This window comes from Adiantum capillus-veneris, chromosome 27, assembly GCF_014529385.1.
Source record: "Adiantum capillus-veneris isolate H3 chromosome 27, ASM1452938v2, whole genome shotgun sequence".
NCBI lineage: Eukaryota > Viridiplantae > Streptophyta > Polypodiopsida > Polypodiales > Pteridaceae > Adiantum > Adiantum capillus-veneris.
This window is the reverse complement of record NC_140957.1, coordinates 125,443,105-125,457,882: the sequence shown is the minus strand read 5'-3', so window position 1 is coordinate 125,457,882 and position 14,778 is coordinate 125,443,105. Positions and strand designations below refer to the sequence as shown.

Here is a 14,778-nt window from a genome sequence, read left to right as displayed (position 1 = left end):
AATCCCGCGTTCCTGTACTCTGTGTCTTCACCCAAAACAACCGAGGCTCACTTTTTGAGGAAAAAGTGATTGATATCCTGACGATGGAACCTTGAAACCAGCCCGTAGTGGGGCGGTGGGCTTTGGCTTTCACAAGAAATTCTTTACTTTAGACACACACACAGAGCACTTTGCAAAGGAAACCTGCGACGGGAATTAACACTTAATCACACATACGGCTCGGAAGCTAGAATGCTCCGAGCAGACGCCGACAACCTGGAGGCCCCAAAAATGGCGCCCCTTTCGGTATTGCTTTATTCTTTAGGAGGGTAAATTACAAAGGAATCCTTTATCTGTATCGAGATAGATACCACCTGTAATGGCCAAATTTCGGCAACATAACAGTCCCAAAACTTGCGCGAAACCAATTCCCCTGCTGCTGGAACTCTCTTCCACTGGCATAAACCCTCAGATTCCTGCCCAAAAACAGTAAATTCAGCACGCTGTATTTACTGGTTTTTGCCCTGTTTTCAGCCCCAAACAGTCCCCTAACTGTCCTCTGCCAGTGGGGCACTATTCCCATTGGTTCTGGCATCCGTATGGCTGAAAAACAGTCAATTTTCTGCGTGTACACAGCGCTGAATTTGCACCTATACGGTGAGGTTATGACCCTCTGTGGTGCCTACTTTGAAGTAGCAACTAGCTACCCCTGTTCCTGCTCAAGGAGGCTCTTGCCTCAGCACAAAAGCATGAACCCACACAACTGTACATCAGTCAAATGAAGAGCCCTCTTGTGGGGCATCACATAACTGCACGTAGGGGGGGGAGAGAGCAGTGTGTAGCGTGCAGGACATCACTCCTGGCACCACACTGTATATAGAATGGAAAGGAAGAACTCCATAGCTCTTAACCTGTGAACAGCTCTCAATGAAGCATGCCCCCAGCATAAATCGAGCGCCCCCTCTTCTGCCCTTGACCAGTAATGCATCTGTGAACAAATAGATGCAAAAAGGGGAAGATTTCCATGGCTGCCAAAACCTGCGAATCGCTGAAAACGCAGCAAAACAGCCCTGTAAACACGCATTTGATGCCTTCCAATGCTAAAATGAGCTCCTAGGACCTAAGCAAAGTCATGGGAAGCTCAAAAATGGAGAGAAATGGCTGAAAATCACAGTTATCAGCCTCCAAAACTGCTCCAAAAAGTCAGTTACGGATTCTCTTCTCCCAAACTTGGTAAATTGACAAAAAAGTGCCACTTGGCACTCATACATGCAATTTCCCCGCATTGGGCTTCCTGCTTAAAAATCTCTCAAATGGTGCATCAGTTGACTTTACAACAGAGTAATAAAATGTTTCCTTGGTCATACCGAAGGTAATGACACGAACACATTTCACGGCCCAAAATAACAGTTCCCTAAATTTTAGGAAATGTTTCCGTTGGGCTTCCACTGATCATCAGACCATCTATCCTCATTGGGACCGCATCCAAAAGTGCAATGTGGCCCAACTGTCGGATACTTTCTGTTGGTGAAACCACCTTGACTTTATGCCTTTATTGAGTTCACTTCCTAGTATCCACCAACTTGCTAAGTGCGACGGGGGAACCTACATGATCTTGCTCTGAGCCTAGACATCCTCTTGCCATGATCTTGCCGACCAACTTCCCGTCTGCGGGTGAAACTACCATTCACATTGGCCATACAATGTCCAACCATTTGCAACTTCAAAAAGAGGGTCTCAAAAATTAAACAAAAATCATTGGAAAGAAACCAACAACTAAGGTTAGCAGTTGCCACGTCCTCGTGATAGTTTTTACGGCGTATCAAGATGAAGGCACTGAAAAGAAGCTTGTGATTGAACTCAATGAGGATGAATAGCCTTCTAAGAGAGCAAACAATGTACTTCATCCATGTATCATCTATGAAACATCGAATGAAAATGGTACTCCATGGCCCTATTGGCCTGTCCCCAACACCTGCTAACACTAGCCAAAAGCCAAACTACAAGCGGATACATTGGAGGGGAAATCAGTCTCAAAGGACATCAATCGTTGAGACTAAGTGCTCTTGTAATTGGCAAATCAAGGGCGAACAAAGGCACACTGACATTACTTCATCAAGGGAGCAGCTTATATCACGATCTGCATACAACCCTTAAAAGGGAAACTTTTAATTCTTGCAATATGTGTCATAGGAAGCATATATGTAATATTGTTTTTTACTTAATCAATGCTTGCAGTAGTGTGCTTTTGATTCTTGGTAGTGACTAAAGAATGCAAGGATGAACAAACAAACAAATGTCATGTATTTGTTACCTACTAGTGGCAATTGAAAAATCTAACACATGCTATTGTTGAAGGGAAAAGCAAAGAAAAAACAATAAAAGCTAGGAAGAAATAACTCAACTTAGTCTCATGCTTGTGCAATAGTACCTATTACGATAAGTTACATTATGCAGTCCATAACAGAATAGAATGGGTAGAAGCATTTGTCTATTTATGTAACCAATCATATGGAGGGGGGAATGTGCGTGTGTGTGTGTATAGATCAAAGAAAAAACAATAAAAGCTAGGAAGAAATAACTCGACGTAGTCTCATGCTTATGCAATAGTACCGATAAGTTACATTATTGCAGTCCATAATAGAATAGAATGGGCAGAAGCATTTGTCTATTTATGTAACCGATCGTATGGAGAGGGAGATGGGAGTGTGTATGTGTGTGTGTGTGACATGTGTGTGTCTGTGTGTATATTAACAACAGTAAACATTTCAAATAGACAAGCACGCGAAAAACTAGAAAATCTAGTAATCTGCATGCAAACCTCTATGTGTACAAGTTTGCTTGGACGACGGCACGGTTATAATTTGTAGGGAGACACAGTGCCAACTCTCCACCATACTTTTGTATGGCACTTTTGCATAGCTTGCACTATGCCTCATTGCATGACGAAATATATATATATACCTAGATGAATCCAGGATTAAGCCCAGATTCACCCATAAAGGAAAGTGCAAGGTATAGACCCATGGTAGTCACCCACAAGTCACTATAACCATCAGCTCCATCGCACCAATATTTTCCAATCACCTATGTGGGTTGTACCACTAGGCCATATGCTATAAATTCGCCACAAGCTCGTTTAATTTAGCATTCTCTACAACATAATTATTGAGTTATTGACAAAGCTCTTTATCAAAAGACCTATTTCATATTCAAGTATAAAATACCTATCTCGCATTCATCTATAAAATACCTATTTCATATTCAACTATATATACCGGAGTGTTGCATTATACATTCAAACATATATCGACACACTAAAATCAAAATTTTATTATGCAAAATGAAGAACAAAACACCTGGAAAAATTAGGATCAAATGGCTATAAGTGTTGCATTACACATTTCAGACATATCTTGACACACTAAAATCAAAATTTCATTATGCAAAATGCAAAACAAAACATGTCGACAACTTAGGATTGAATGGCTATAACTGTTATAATATCTATTTGTCTAAACGAGAACCCATTTGAAACAATAATGATGCCATTTTTAGTGAAGTGTCCAGAGTAAGTCTGACACACTTATTAGTTACACAATGTGGAAGCAGGCACAGAATGCACAGCTGCAAAGGCTTATTTGACTCGTGTGCAAAATAAAACGTGGGATAAGCTCTGCTTAGACCCCCAGCACGTTTAAGAAGCAGAAAGGGATAAAAAGAGGGAGAGAGAGAGAGAGAGAGAGAGAAAGGCTTACTGTCAAGGTTATCGGCAAGCGAAGTACCAAAGAAGGGGTCTGGACCAGCCCAAGACATCCCCTCAAAGAACAGCTTCCAATGTGCAACTGGATGCAGCAGATGGCGAGCCACAAAGCATGATTCACTAGTTTCAATAAATTTACATGTCGCACTCTCGCAAATTCCAGGAAAAACCCAAAAAAGGAGGAACTGTTTCCTTTGCGAGACGTTTCAAAGACGAATAGCCCGGGAGAAACCCTAATTCCGAAGAAGAAAGGCCGCTGCCAAAAATCCTACTTCTTCACAGCCTCAGAAACAATCCTGCGAAACCCTAGTTCCGAATCTCTGATGCGCGACGAAGGTCGTCGTGCACACATTTATTTTGCTCGAGTCTTCCTCTCGGAGGGAGAATAACCTGTGCCAGTCTTCCTTCACGTACGTTTTTGTTTTTGCTTCCCCTCCCAACTTTAAAATCGAGTGTTTTGCCTTGCCTTGTGGTTTCTTGAGTCAACCACAGTGCAACACCACCCTTTCAGGTAGAGAGTGAATGCTTCCAAACTCCGGTTGTGTGTACATGTGGCTTCGATTCTCAATCATGCTTTTAGAGTGTATTCCCATCAACTCACAATCATATACCTTGTTCTTGTTTGTTGTGGTCGACCCGTGTTGTAACGTTCTCTCTCTCTCTCTCTCTCTCTCTCTCTCTCTCTCTCTCTCTTTTCACATGTCTTGAGTTCAACTCTCCTAGTCGGCTCGATCTTTAAGGTCTCTTGGGATAGTTTCCTACGACGTTAAAACTCTCTTCTTTTCTTCTTTTCTTCTTTTCTCTCTCTCTCTCTCTCTCTCTCTCTCTCTCTCTCTCTCTCTCTCTCTCTCTCCACATGCACGCACGCACCCCAACTTGGACTCCATTCGTTTCTTTCTCTTTCAGTTTTTTTTAAGATAAATGTTGCACAATCCTCTAAGAATAGCTCTTTTACTCTTCATTGTTGGAGAGCATCTAGAGGTTGCAAGGCAACCCAACAAAATCTTCTCTTCTTTAAACAAGGTTAACCTTGAAGATATTTCACCAAAAGACATTTAACCCTCTAAAAACATATAATGAGACATCAACTAGCAATGCTAAGGATCATAAATTAATAGTCACAATTTGTAAACTCGTCAACCTAATTGTTAACACTCTAAAAGGATCATAGCTAACTCGTCTATTCAACGATTGCAAGTACACCTTCCATCACAGAATATGGTTACATTTCATATTGGGGATGATGTATTGGACTTGCTAAACAACGAGCAAAATAAAAAAACTACTTTGATAGAATGGTTTGTTGCGAATCAAAATAATCATGAATCAAATAGCCTCACATATGCAAATTTTCCAAGTGGTTGGGTATGCTCGGGCCAAATGCTTAATAAGTACACAATCTCGAGGGTCTCACTGTTTTCACTTATTTGGAGCCTTCTTTTTCATGGGCTTCGGAATCGTCTAAGGTGGAATCTAAGTTGCCATAGGGTGACACGTTCCTTGAGTACTGGTGGCAATATTATCCTTCTAAATGAGCCGATAAATGGCATCCTACTCCAACTACTCTTTGCGATCGGTCATCATCTCCACTTCGTATGGCGTCAAAGCATTCTAGGTCTTTGTGTCAGCATCATAGGCCTTCCTTTGGTGAGTGTGGCTCTAGCTAGCTTGTGATATACCGATGTGTTACCATATACATGTGGTAGTGATGTGTGTGAACACACTTAGGTACCACCGGGGCATTTTTTCCTTCACTAGGAGGTTTTTATCCCCGTGCATTGTATATACGCCCATCATTCTAGGGCTATCTATCTTTCCATTGCACAGTAAGTAATATACTCTATGTTGTGTGCCTTGAGCTTCCTTCGTCTTCTCCAAGCTCTGTGTGTTTTCTTGCAATCCTAATTCCAACAATTGGTATCAGAGCAGGTTACATCCTCCCAGGCTTAGTCACCAGCAGCTCTGGCAAATGCTTGCTCACTTTCTTTGATTTCTGTGAGATTTGGCGAGCGTTTGCAGGTCGACAAAAATTTTAGGCTCATTTTGGCCTCCGTTTCCACTACAAAGCAATACTGCATATGCTATTTCGTCATTTTGTGCAGAAATTTTGTCAGTGCCATTTTTTGCATAACAGGTCACTTACAGTCTTCTACGATTTGTGCTATATAGCACGTGTTGTTCCTGCTTCATTTCTCCTCTTTTCGGTCAGTTTTCACATCAGGTGCAACATTTACAATGGCTGACAACAACACAGATGTGTTCAAGATGTTTGCTGCTGAGGACAGATTGGATGGGGACAATTACCCTATGTGGTCTTATATGATGCAACATGTTCTTGTGGCGAAGGGTGTTTAGAATATTGTACAGGGCTTTACTGTGCTTATACCACTCTCTCACCCACCTGACTTTCCTATCCTTATACCACTCTCTCAACTCATCCATTTTAAGTACATCTATTGATCAACAGGCTTGTTGTACTTAGGATATAGAGCAGGATAAAACATCCACAATTCACATCCAGCTATCAGTGATTGTATCACAATCTTTCTGGTCAGTCTCATACACAACCACTAAAGTTTTGTATGGCACCAAGAGTTTGGCAGCAGCCTTGATAACAAGGTTTCCCACCATTGGCTTCTTCTTTAGCCTCTATACTCTGTCTAGAACGGAATGTGGAATATACAAGGGTACCACCAAGGCCTATTCTAAAGCACTCGCACGGGCTTGTTCTATCCCTTTAACCACAGTAGGCTCTAGGGGTGTTTCGGGTAGTTCAATAGCTTTATCAAAAGAAGTCCCTTCAATCCGACTTACTTCATGTTGTGTCATCTTTGCACTAGTAGATGTTATGGTTGTCTTTTGCTTGGCCTTCAATTTCTCCAACAAATTGAATGTCATTTTGTGTTTCTTAGCTGCTAGCTTTGATGTGCCTGCTTCCGACTATTCTACTGTCCTTTTCAAACCAGATGTTACTAGAGCTAGTTCACATGTCTGGTCTTCTTGGGTCCCCTGTTCAGTGTTCTAAGTAGCATGAGTTCCCTCCCATTTGACTTTTGCACAAGAATTCTTTGCATTCACATGTGCAGGAATGCAAGTAACCTAATATAGGAGCTGCCACACATACCATGCATTAACAAGTTATGGGTCTTCACCTTTGCAGACTGTTGCATGATATTATTATACAAGATGGAACTGAGATTTGCCTTGGGATTTTTTATTTTGGCTAGTAGCATGTTGAAGAGATTTTCTAAAAACATACTTCAGTTGGGATCGTTCTTCAGGCTAATTGCTTTCGCTGCAAACTTATAAGCTGGTTTAAACTATAGTGGGGACATTGGGATGCCCTTGCCACCACTTTTGTGTTTCTTCTTGGCAGCCTGATCATTCTTCTTCAGTAAGTTAGTTACTTCATCAACTGAATAGGGTTGCGGCCTTGATGAGAATGGTAAATGCACATGAGCTAAGATTGTTGCTATCATTTGGACTAATCGGCCATTGATTTCAGTTGTACCAGTGTGAGCATTGAATGTATCAATCAATTGTTGGATGATGCTTGCAGCTCTATTGGCCTTGAGCACCACCTTCATACCCCATAATCGTAGCAGTGTCCTTTCATTTACCTAAAACACATACTTCCCTATGTTGTGACGTGGCATTAAACATTCATGTTTGATTGGTTGCAAAAGTTCTTCAAGCTCCATAGCTTTGAGATTTACGAAAGCTTGCATGGCATGCAACATAAGTTGACCTTTCTTCCCCATCTTAGAACCCTGGAAAAAGACTCTGTGTAGAGAAGGAAAGCTCACTAGATGATGAGGGTGAGTCAGAGCAGGAACACTTGCGAGTATTCGACTATGTAGCGAACGTTGGAGAGGGTGAAGGAGTTGGCAATGCACACATAATAAGCAATGTGCACGAAGGTGACGCGGATGATGGCACAAGGAGCTCTGCAGGCCAAGGTGCAAGTCACACGAGATGCTGAGGAACTAAAGTTGGGTCGCACACGCGTCTCATAATTATTCTAATTCATGCCATGAATGCGCCACTCGTCTGATGCCTCATGGTTCTATCCAATGTTTTTGATGTGGTGCACATGCATTAGTTTGTCATTGTCATGAGTATCGACGAGATTCCCAAAAATATTTGATCATTAGTGATTCGTTGGTTACTGTTAGGAAAGTCAGTCTCCTTCGATTCCTTGATTATTTGATCTTGAACTAGAACAATCCATAATAGTGATACTTGGTGTTGATCCTCCACTAATCCTAGTCTCTGTAATCTGATGTTGAGCACATCTAATTGTTTCTCATCTTATTCTAAATTGACAGTGTTGTGTTGTGCTAGTGCTAGGGGTTCGCCTAATCTAGAAAAATACAACTTGATTTTATGTCTATTATAGACCCCTGGCAATAAACTTGATAAATCCTTAATTTTGATTGTGTCATTGGAGAAAACCCGATCTATCTCATATAGTCCTGACAATGCGACCTTCATATTAGGCTTCTTTGGGCCTAGCTTTTCCTGATATAGTAAAACCAAATCCCCCTTCTTGAACTCCCGAACCTTTATTTTTCTATCGTACCAGTGTTTCCTTCTCCTCTGGACACTTCCTATTCTAGCATGGCTTTGATTTCATCTAGCTTCATCAATTCATCTAGTCTATTCTTCAAATTCACATTAAAATCACGTTCGATTGCCATTCTCAAACTGGCAATTGCAAATTCCATGGGCCCGGATTGCTTCCGTTCCATATACCATTTTGAATGGTGTCAATCCAGTTGAGACATTGTGGGCTTTTTTGTATGCCCATAGTGCTGTCCAAAGCTTAGCATCCCAATGATGAGGCTCTTTCTAAAAATCTTTGTTAGAGTGGTCTTGATCATCTTATTGTTGCTTTCAGCCTGCCCATTGCATTTGGGATAGTATGGTGTCAATTTCCGATGATTGATTGAAAAGATTTAAGCTAGGATATGTTGATAAAACAAGTCTCCTAATCTGAGGCAATCTCAATTGGACAGCCAAATTTGTAGACAATGTGCTCATGCAAGAACCATGGTGTTCACTTTGCAACGTTGTTTGGTAATGCCTTGGCCTCGACCCACTTACTCACATAACATGTAGCCATGATAATGTATTTGTCCTTCCTAGGGGTGTGTTTCTTGAGTGGACCCATGAAGTTCAATCCCCATTTCAGAAACACTCCTAGTGGTTGTATGGGAGTCAGTGGTGTTATATCTATTGTTGTTGGCCTTCCCATTCTCTAACAAATATCACAAGTCTTACAAAAGGTCCTAACATCAAGCACCATTATTTTCCTTGCATCTCTCAAAGACCATTTCAAGAAATAGGATGAGCATTTTGTTGGTTGAAAACATTGTAATATCATCCATAAAAATAGCTAAAAACTTATGTAAGAACTTATTGAAAATCTCCATCATATATCGTTGAAAAGTAGTTGGAGCATTGCACAGTCCGTATGGCATTACGAGGTACACGAATACTCCCCATTCAGTGATGAGGGTTGTCTTTGCTCTATCCTTTGGTGCAATTTTGAGTTGATTCTAGTCATATAACCATCCATGAAGCTATACATTTTGTGGCCTGCTATCTCATCTAATAACATATGTGTGAATGGGAATAGAAATGGATCCTTGACAAAGTTCACGCTTAAATCTTCTATGTTATGCTAGGGCTATCCACATCAAATCTTCTGGACAAAGTTTTAATCCTAGTTGAAATTTAGAGTGAGTTCCTTGAGTTATAATCCCTTAGTTCCTATTTCCTTTTAATGTCTACTGAAACAAGACCTTAAGAAATATAACGAGCCTCTTGGTAGTTTAAGGTTTTGTCTCGACGTAAGTTTCAAGTTAACCCCGTCTTGGGCGATTTCCATTCATTTTCTTTGGACCATTTGCCATCCATGGAGCATCTCCATGGAAGCAATGAGAGTTTTATATTCAAGCAACACGTTCATCACTTCCGTGAAGGTATCTCCTTATTGCCCCCTTCTTCGTAGTTGCAAAACAACCTTGAAAATAGACAAACTTGAAATGAAAAATGCATATGCTCTACACAATGACCTTTGCTTAAGTGTGTACCATAAGTAGTAAACACTAACATTTAGAATGCATAACTTGTGATTTTTCAGACAAATAAGCTAAAACTTCCTTTAATTGATTGTGCAAGATTAAATGATGGTTTATGCAAGAGTAGAATCCTTCGATGAATGATAGTCTAAGAGTGATTTGTGAATTTCTAAGAGTGGACATACTACTGTCGTGCAAAATGCTCATGTAATGGAGTACGAATGATCAACAAATTCTTCTTTGAGATGGGATTTAGGCATACCTGGATATCGTGGAGAGGATTAATCACAGCTAGGAGAGACTTAAAGATTTGGGCATACCTGGATATCGTGGAGAGGATTAATCACAGCTAGGAGAGACTTAAAGATTTGGGATTTTCCAATTGGTAAGAGGGAAGGGAGGGAATGACCTTATTTGGAATGGGAATCTTCTTTCTTAAAGAAAACGTCTTTGCTTATGATAAACTTACCCTTCAAAACTCATTCCTTTTGAAAATTAGATATTAATTTAGTATGCCACTAAAACTTTTACACATACAATTTATGCAAGATCAAGAGCATTTCTTTTGGAGAAATTATAATTTCTCTTTTGAAAAATATGGTTAGTTCCAAAAACAATTTCATTACTTAGTTGCCTTTGATTTATGACATTACATTTATAAGAGTAATTTAGTTAAGAGTATAAAATAACTTAAGAATAAAAAAAAGGTTTGTGCGGGAGATTAAGGGATAATTAAGGATATTAGTCACCATTCAATCATGCATACTATTTAGGTAAAGATGATCTCCAGCCACCTATGGTTAGAGAGAGTACTTTCTACTCTCTCTATGTCATATTAGTTTGGTAATCTAAGAACTTGAAATAACATCATGGTTAGTTGTTAGCAATATAGTTAGTTATGATTAGTAATGAACCATAATTAGAAGGAAACAACAAAATTAAGAAGTTATTTATTCTTCCCAAGAAAGCAAGGGAAAGGCTTGCTTATGGAAACATGAGAGCTTAAACATGAATTTAAGTAAGCATGAAAGGTAAATCACTTTCAACCACGTGAAAAAGCATAAAAAGAACAAGAAAACGTTACCTTAGTGTGTGTATGATATAGTCTTCTCCTTGATTTAGACGTAGTAAGACATATTTAAGAATTTTGGGAATTATTCATGTCCCATTTCTTATAACGCTATTGAAAAACCTAGTATTTTTGTGTAGTTTGAGCTATCATCTATTGGCAGTTACACTCTAAGTCCCATATATCCCTTAACATGTATCTATAGGGACATGTGTATTTAAATACATAGTTATATGCATCGACTACAGTGACATCAAAAGCATGAGGGAAGCATGGCATTAAACTCAATTCTCATTATACATGTGAAAAAATTTCTTTGAAACAAGAGCTCAAATTTGAGACAATAACGTTAAAGAATTGGCTATATCAATAATGAAAAGAATCTAAAATAATCAAAAACAAATTTTAGAATTAGAGGGACCTCAAAATATAGTGGTGTTTAGAAACACTAAGATAGAAAATAGAATCCAATTCACATATTTACATGGATCAGAGTATTTTACAACTCATCCTTGTAAAAGATACTATGTCAAGAGGCTCAATGACCATAAATACATCTTTAAACATTGTGTTTTCTCATGTATTGCTCCAATACGTACAAGGTTTCCCTATCACAAGCTGCTGCATTTACCAACCTATTGCAAATATACTCTCGTTTGTCCCTTGCATAGATCCAACCAAGTAACCATGCAGTGATTGTTCTCTCCAAAAAACTTTCAAGATCTTTGTTAGTGGCTAGACACACTCAATGGAGGATGATTGCCTAGCGGGATACTAATTTTCTTTGTAATCATTCCTTAATTGAGAAGAAACCGTCATTTTACCTTTGTAAATAGTGGGGCTTGCAGAAGCTTCCAAATTGTATCCCATTTTTGACATTTAGACTTAGTAAATGGTTAAATTGGAACATTAGGGTTGTAAGGTATTTATACCACTTTTGACCTTAATGGTTTGAGATTGTAAGGTATTTATACCACTTTTGACCTTAATGGTTTGAGATTGTAAGGTATTTATACCACTTTTGACCTTAATGCAGAAAAACCCTTTGTCATTTTTATAAGTTTTGTCTGTATGAGTTGAGCGTACTCTGTGTACGAGAGAGAGTGAGAGTTTATCTTGACGCGACGCGCACACTGGTAGTCGGAATCGAGTGCGGAGAAGTGCAGTGTGTTGCCCTCGGAGAGAGCTACGCGTCAACACCTACATTGCACGTGTACGACCCAGCTTTGCGAGATCGATCCACGAGCTATATCTGGCGATTCGGTGAGCATACGTTGTCCGTTTTTGCATTTCAGCATATCTACGCGTTCGCAATGAGTAGAGCTATACATTAGGTACTTTAGTTTTCAGAAACGACGACCTATAAAATTCGACCAGACATCCTACACGATTCTGTATAGGGTGTTTAGGGTTTGGGTTTTGGGCACGGACCTTAGGGAGAGCGACCTATTGGTGTTAATAGGATTTCCCTCAAGTTCCATAGCGTTTCTAGAACGTTTGGTGGGTATTTGGCTCTTGAAAGCGTTGTAGGAAATCTCCTCTTGTGTACTCTTGAAGGTTGTAACTTAGACATTGGGTAGAGACCTCTGTAGGAAGTAGTCAATAGTCGGTCGAGTGTAGGTTGACACCCTATGCTTGCTTCCACGCGCCTGCGGGTCGAGCTTCGTCCTTAGCTGACAAATTTTGTTCGGTGAGTTCTCGCTGGGCTGACGTCCGTCGCGGCGTATCTGCCAACATTGGCGCCACTGTCGGGGACGAAAACCCTAGGTAGGTGACCGAGACTAGTCCTTGAGGATAGGGATTCTCTGGCTTGCTAGAGTCTTATTTTACATTTAGATAGGATCAGAGGGTGGGGGACTCTCTATCTCTAGGTCTTAGGAGGAGTCTAGGGAGCATGTGTCTGGCCTAAATCCTTCGACTTAGGTAGTATTAGCTAGGAGAGTAGGAGTTGAGTGGTAGAGGCGGTGAAAGGATAGCTTGAGAGTCCGGAGAGGCCAGGAAGCAATCGAGACACCAAAATCACCATCTCATATGATGAGTAGGAGTAGGGTAAGTAGGACATCACGATTTATGATCTGGAGCACTTCATGCATGTTATATTTGTTGTTAGGCTCATCAAAGAGCTGTAAAAGACAGAAAAGAGTGTTCAGAAGCTGAATTGAAGTTCAAAAGTTTCTGTGAGTATTTCTGAGAGAGCTGCAGAGCATAGGGAGTACTTCTGTAAGAAAAAATTTAAATTTTAAGACAATAGAAAGCCTACGCGTAGCATGTCTCCAGGGGGTTTTTAGCAGGGAATTTGGGAAAACTGAGGTCACTTGTGTGTTCAGAGGGTGGGTTTCACCCTAGTAACATATAGACTTGAGTGTTTTTCCCTTATTGGATTGCCCGAAAGCTAAAAGGCGGACTCAGAAAACGTAAAAGTTCAGAAAAGGTTTAAATTGAGAGAAATTTGCATATTTTGCACTTGTAAGGCATATTGGCACTTTCTGAGAGCATAGGGAAGGCAAAGTAGCACTTAAGTCTGAGAAAAGGAGCAGTAGACATCCTACGTGTAGGATGTCTAGAGGGTGTTCTGGTGAGAATTTTGAAAATCTAAGATGACCAATGCGTTTAGAAGGTAGCAATTACCCTATATTCACTTGTAAGGGGGAACTTGACCATACCTCGATAGGATAAGGCCAAAAGACAGAAATTGCCAGACATCTTACCCAAATTGGGCCCAAGGCATAATTTTTGAGACCAAAACCACAGGATGTCTTTATGAGCATGATCTATGATTTATTAAGTGCATGAGAAAGGTTTCATCCCAATTGGCTGAGAAAATTGGATTTTAAGTAGACTTTAGCATTTTTGACTGAAAAAGGCTAGAATATCTAAAATTGGGATCTTTTGAAATCCAAACTAAAATCTAAGCATAGCATTGGGTTGCTGATATCAAGGGGAAGCTGTGGCTCAAGTTTGGAGTCAAACATAGCACTTAGACATTCTACGCGTAGGATGTGTTCACAATGATTTAGCACTCCAAATCCAACTGTGAGTATACCAGAGTGATCAGCACCTTAAGAGGAGTATGTGGTTTGAATTTGGAGCAATTTTGTGCAGTTAGACATGCTACGCATAGTATGTCTAAGGCATGATATTGAAGTCAAAATCTGAATGTAGACATAGCAAGGTGTTGTATAGCCTTACGCAAGCCTCCTAGTCAATTTTGGTCCAAATTGGAGTTGATTTGACTGGTCAGATCAACATCAGGCTGTTGGAACAGGTTTCTGATCAATTGACCAGCTTATAGGTGTCCAAATCAAAAAGTGAGAACAGTTGTGGACTCAGCACATCAAGGGGAATCTATAGTGCAAATTTCAGCCGAAATAGGGTAGGTAGACATGCTACGCGTAGGATGTCTACAGGGTCTTATTGAAGTCAAAATCTAACTGTGGACATAGAGTGATGTTCCAATTGACTTAAGAGTTCCAGAACTTCTTTCATAAGTGAAATTGGACCTTGTTTGACCTTTTGATGGCGCATAGACGGAATTAAGACTTTACCTCTAACTGACAAACACTCGGGTAAAGTACAGTTCCAGATTAGCAGACCTAATCAAGAACATCTTGAGTGTATAGAGTACAATAGTGGTTGAGGTTAAGCCCCCAGTTATACCAATCATTACTAAGACCACCTCTAGCGGTTAAATATTTTGATTCGATTGCTGAAATTAAACGCTTGTGTACAGGTATATTCAACAGCAAGGCAAGAAGTTGTGCGGAAACTGATCCCTTGCCAGGTGAGTGGTTGGATTTGGGATAAATTGCATTGCTAAGTTTGATGAATTTAAGATCAGGAAGACACATTCCTAGAGACCAAAAAGTGGCAGGTGATTAGGG

The 14,778-nt window shown here is 40.1% G+C and overlaps 1 protein-coding gene across 1 annotated transcript in view; it reads right to left on the bottom strand.

Annotated features, from left to right (window-relative positions):
- LSM1B (Small nuclear ribonucleoprotein family protein) overlaps positions 1-4,219 on the bottom strand; it is a 43,024-nt gene extending 38,805 nt beyond the window's left edge. Inside the window, exon 1 of the mRNA XM_086503562.1 lies at positions 3,738-4,219. Within this exon, the coding sequence (XP_086359688.1) occupies positions 3,738-3,795 (58 nt within the window). The 5' untranslated portion in view covers positions 3,796-4,219. The remainder of the gene's footprint in view (positions 1-3,737) is intronic.
- Positions 4,220-14,778: the final 10,559 nt, after the last annotated feature.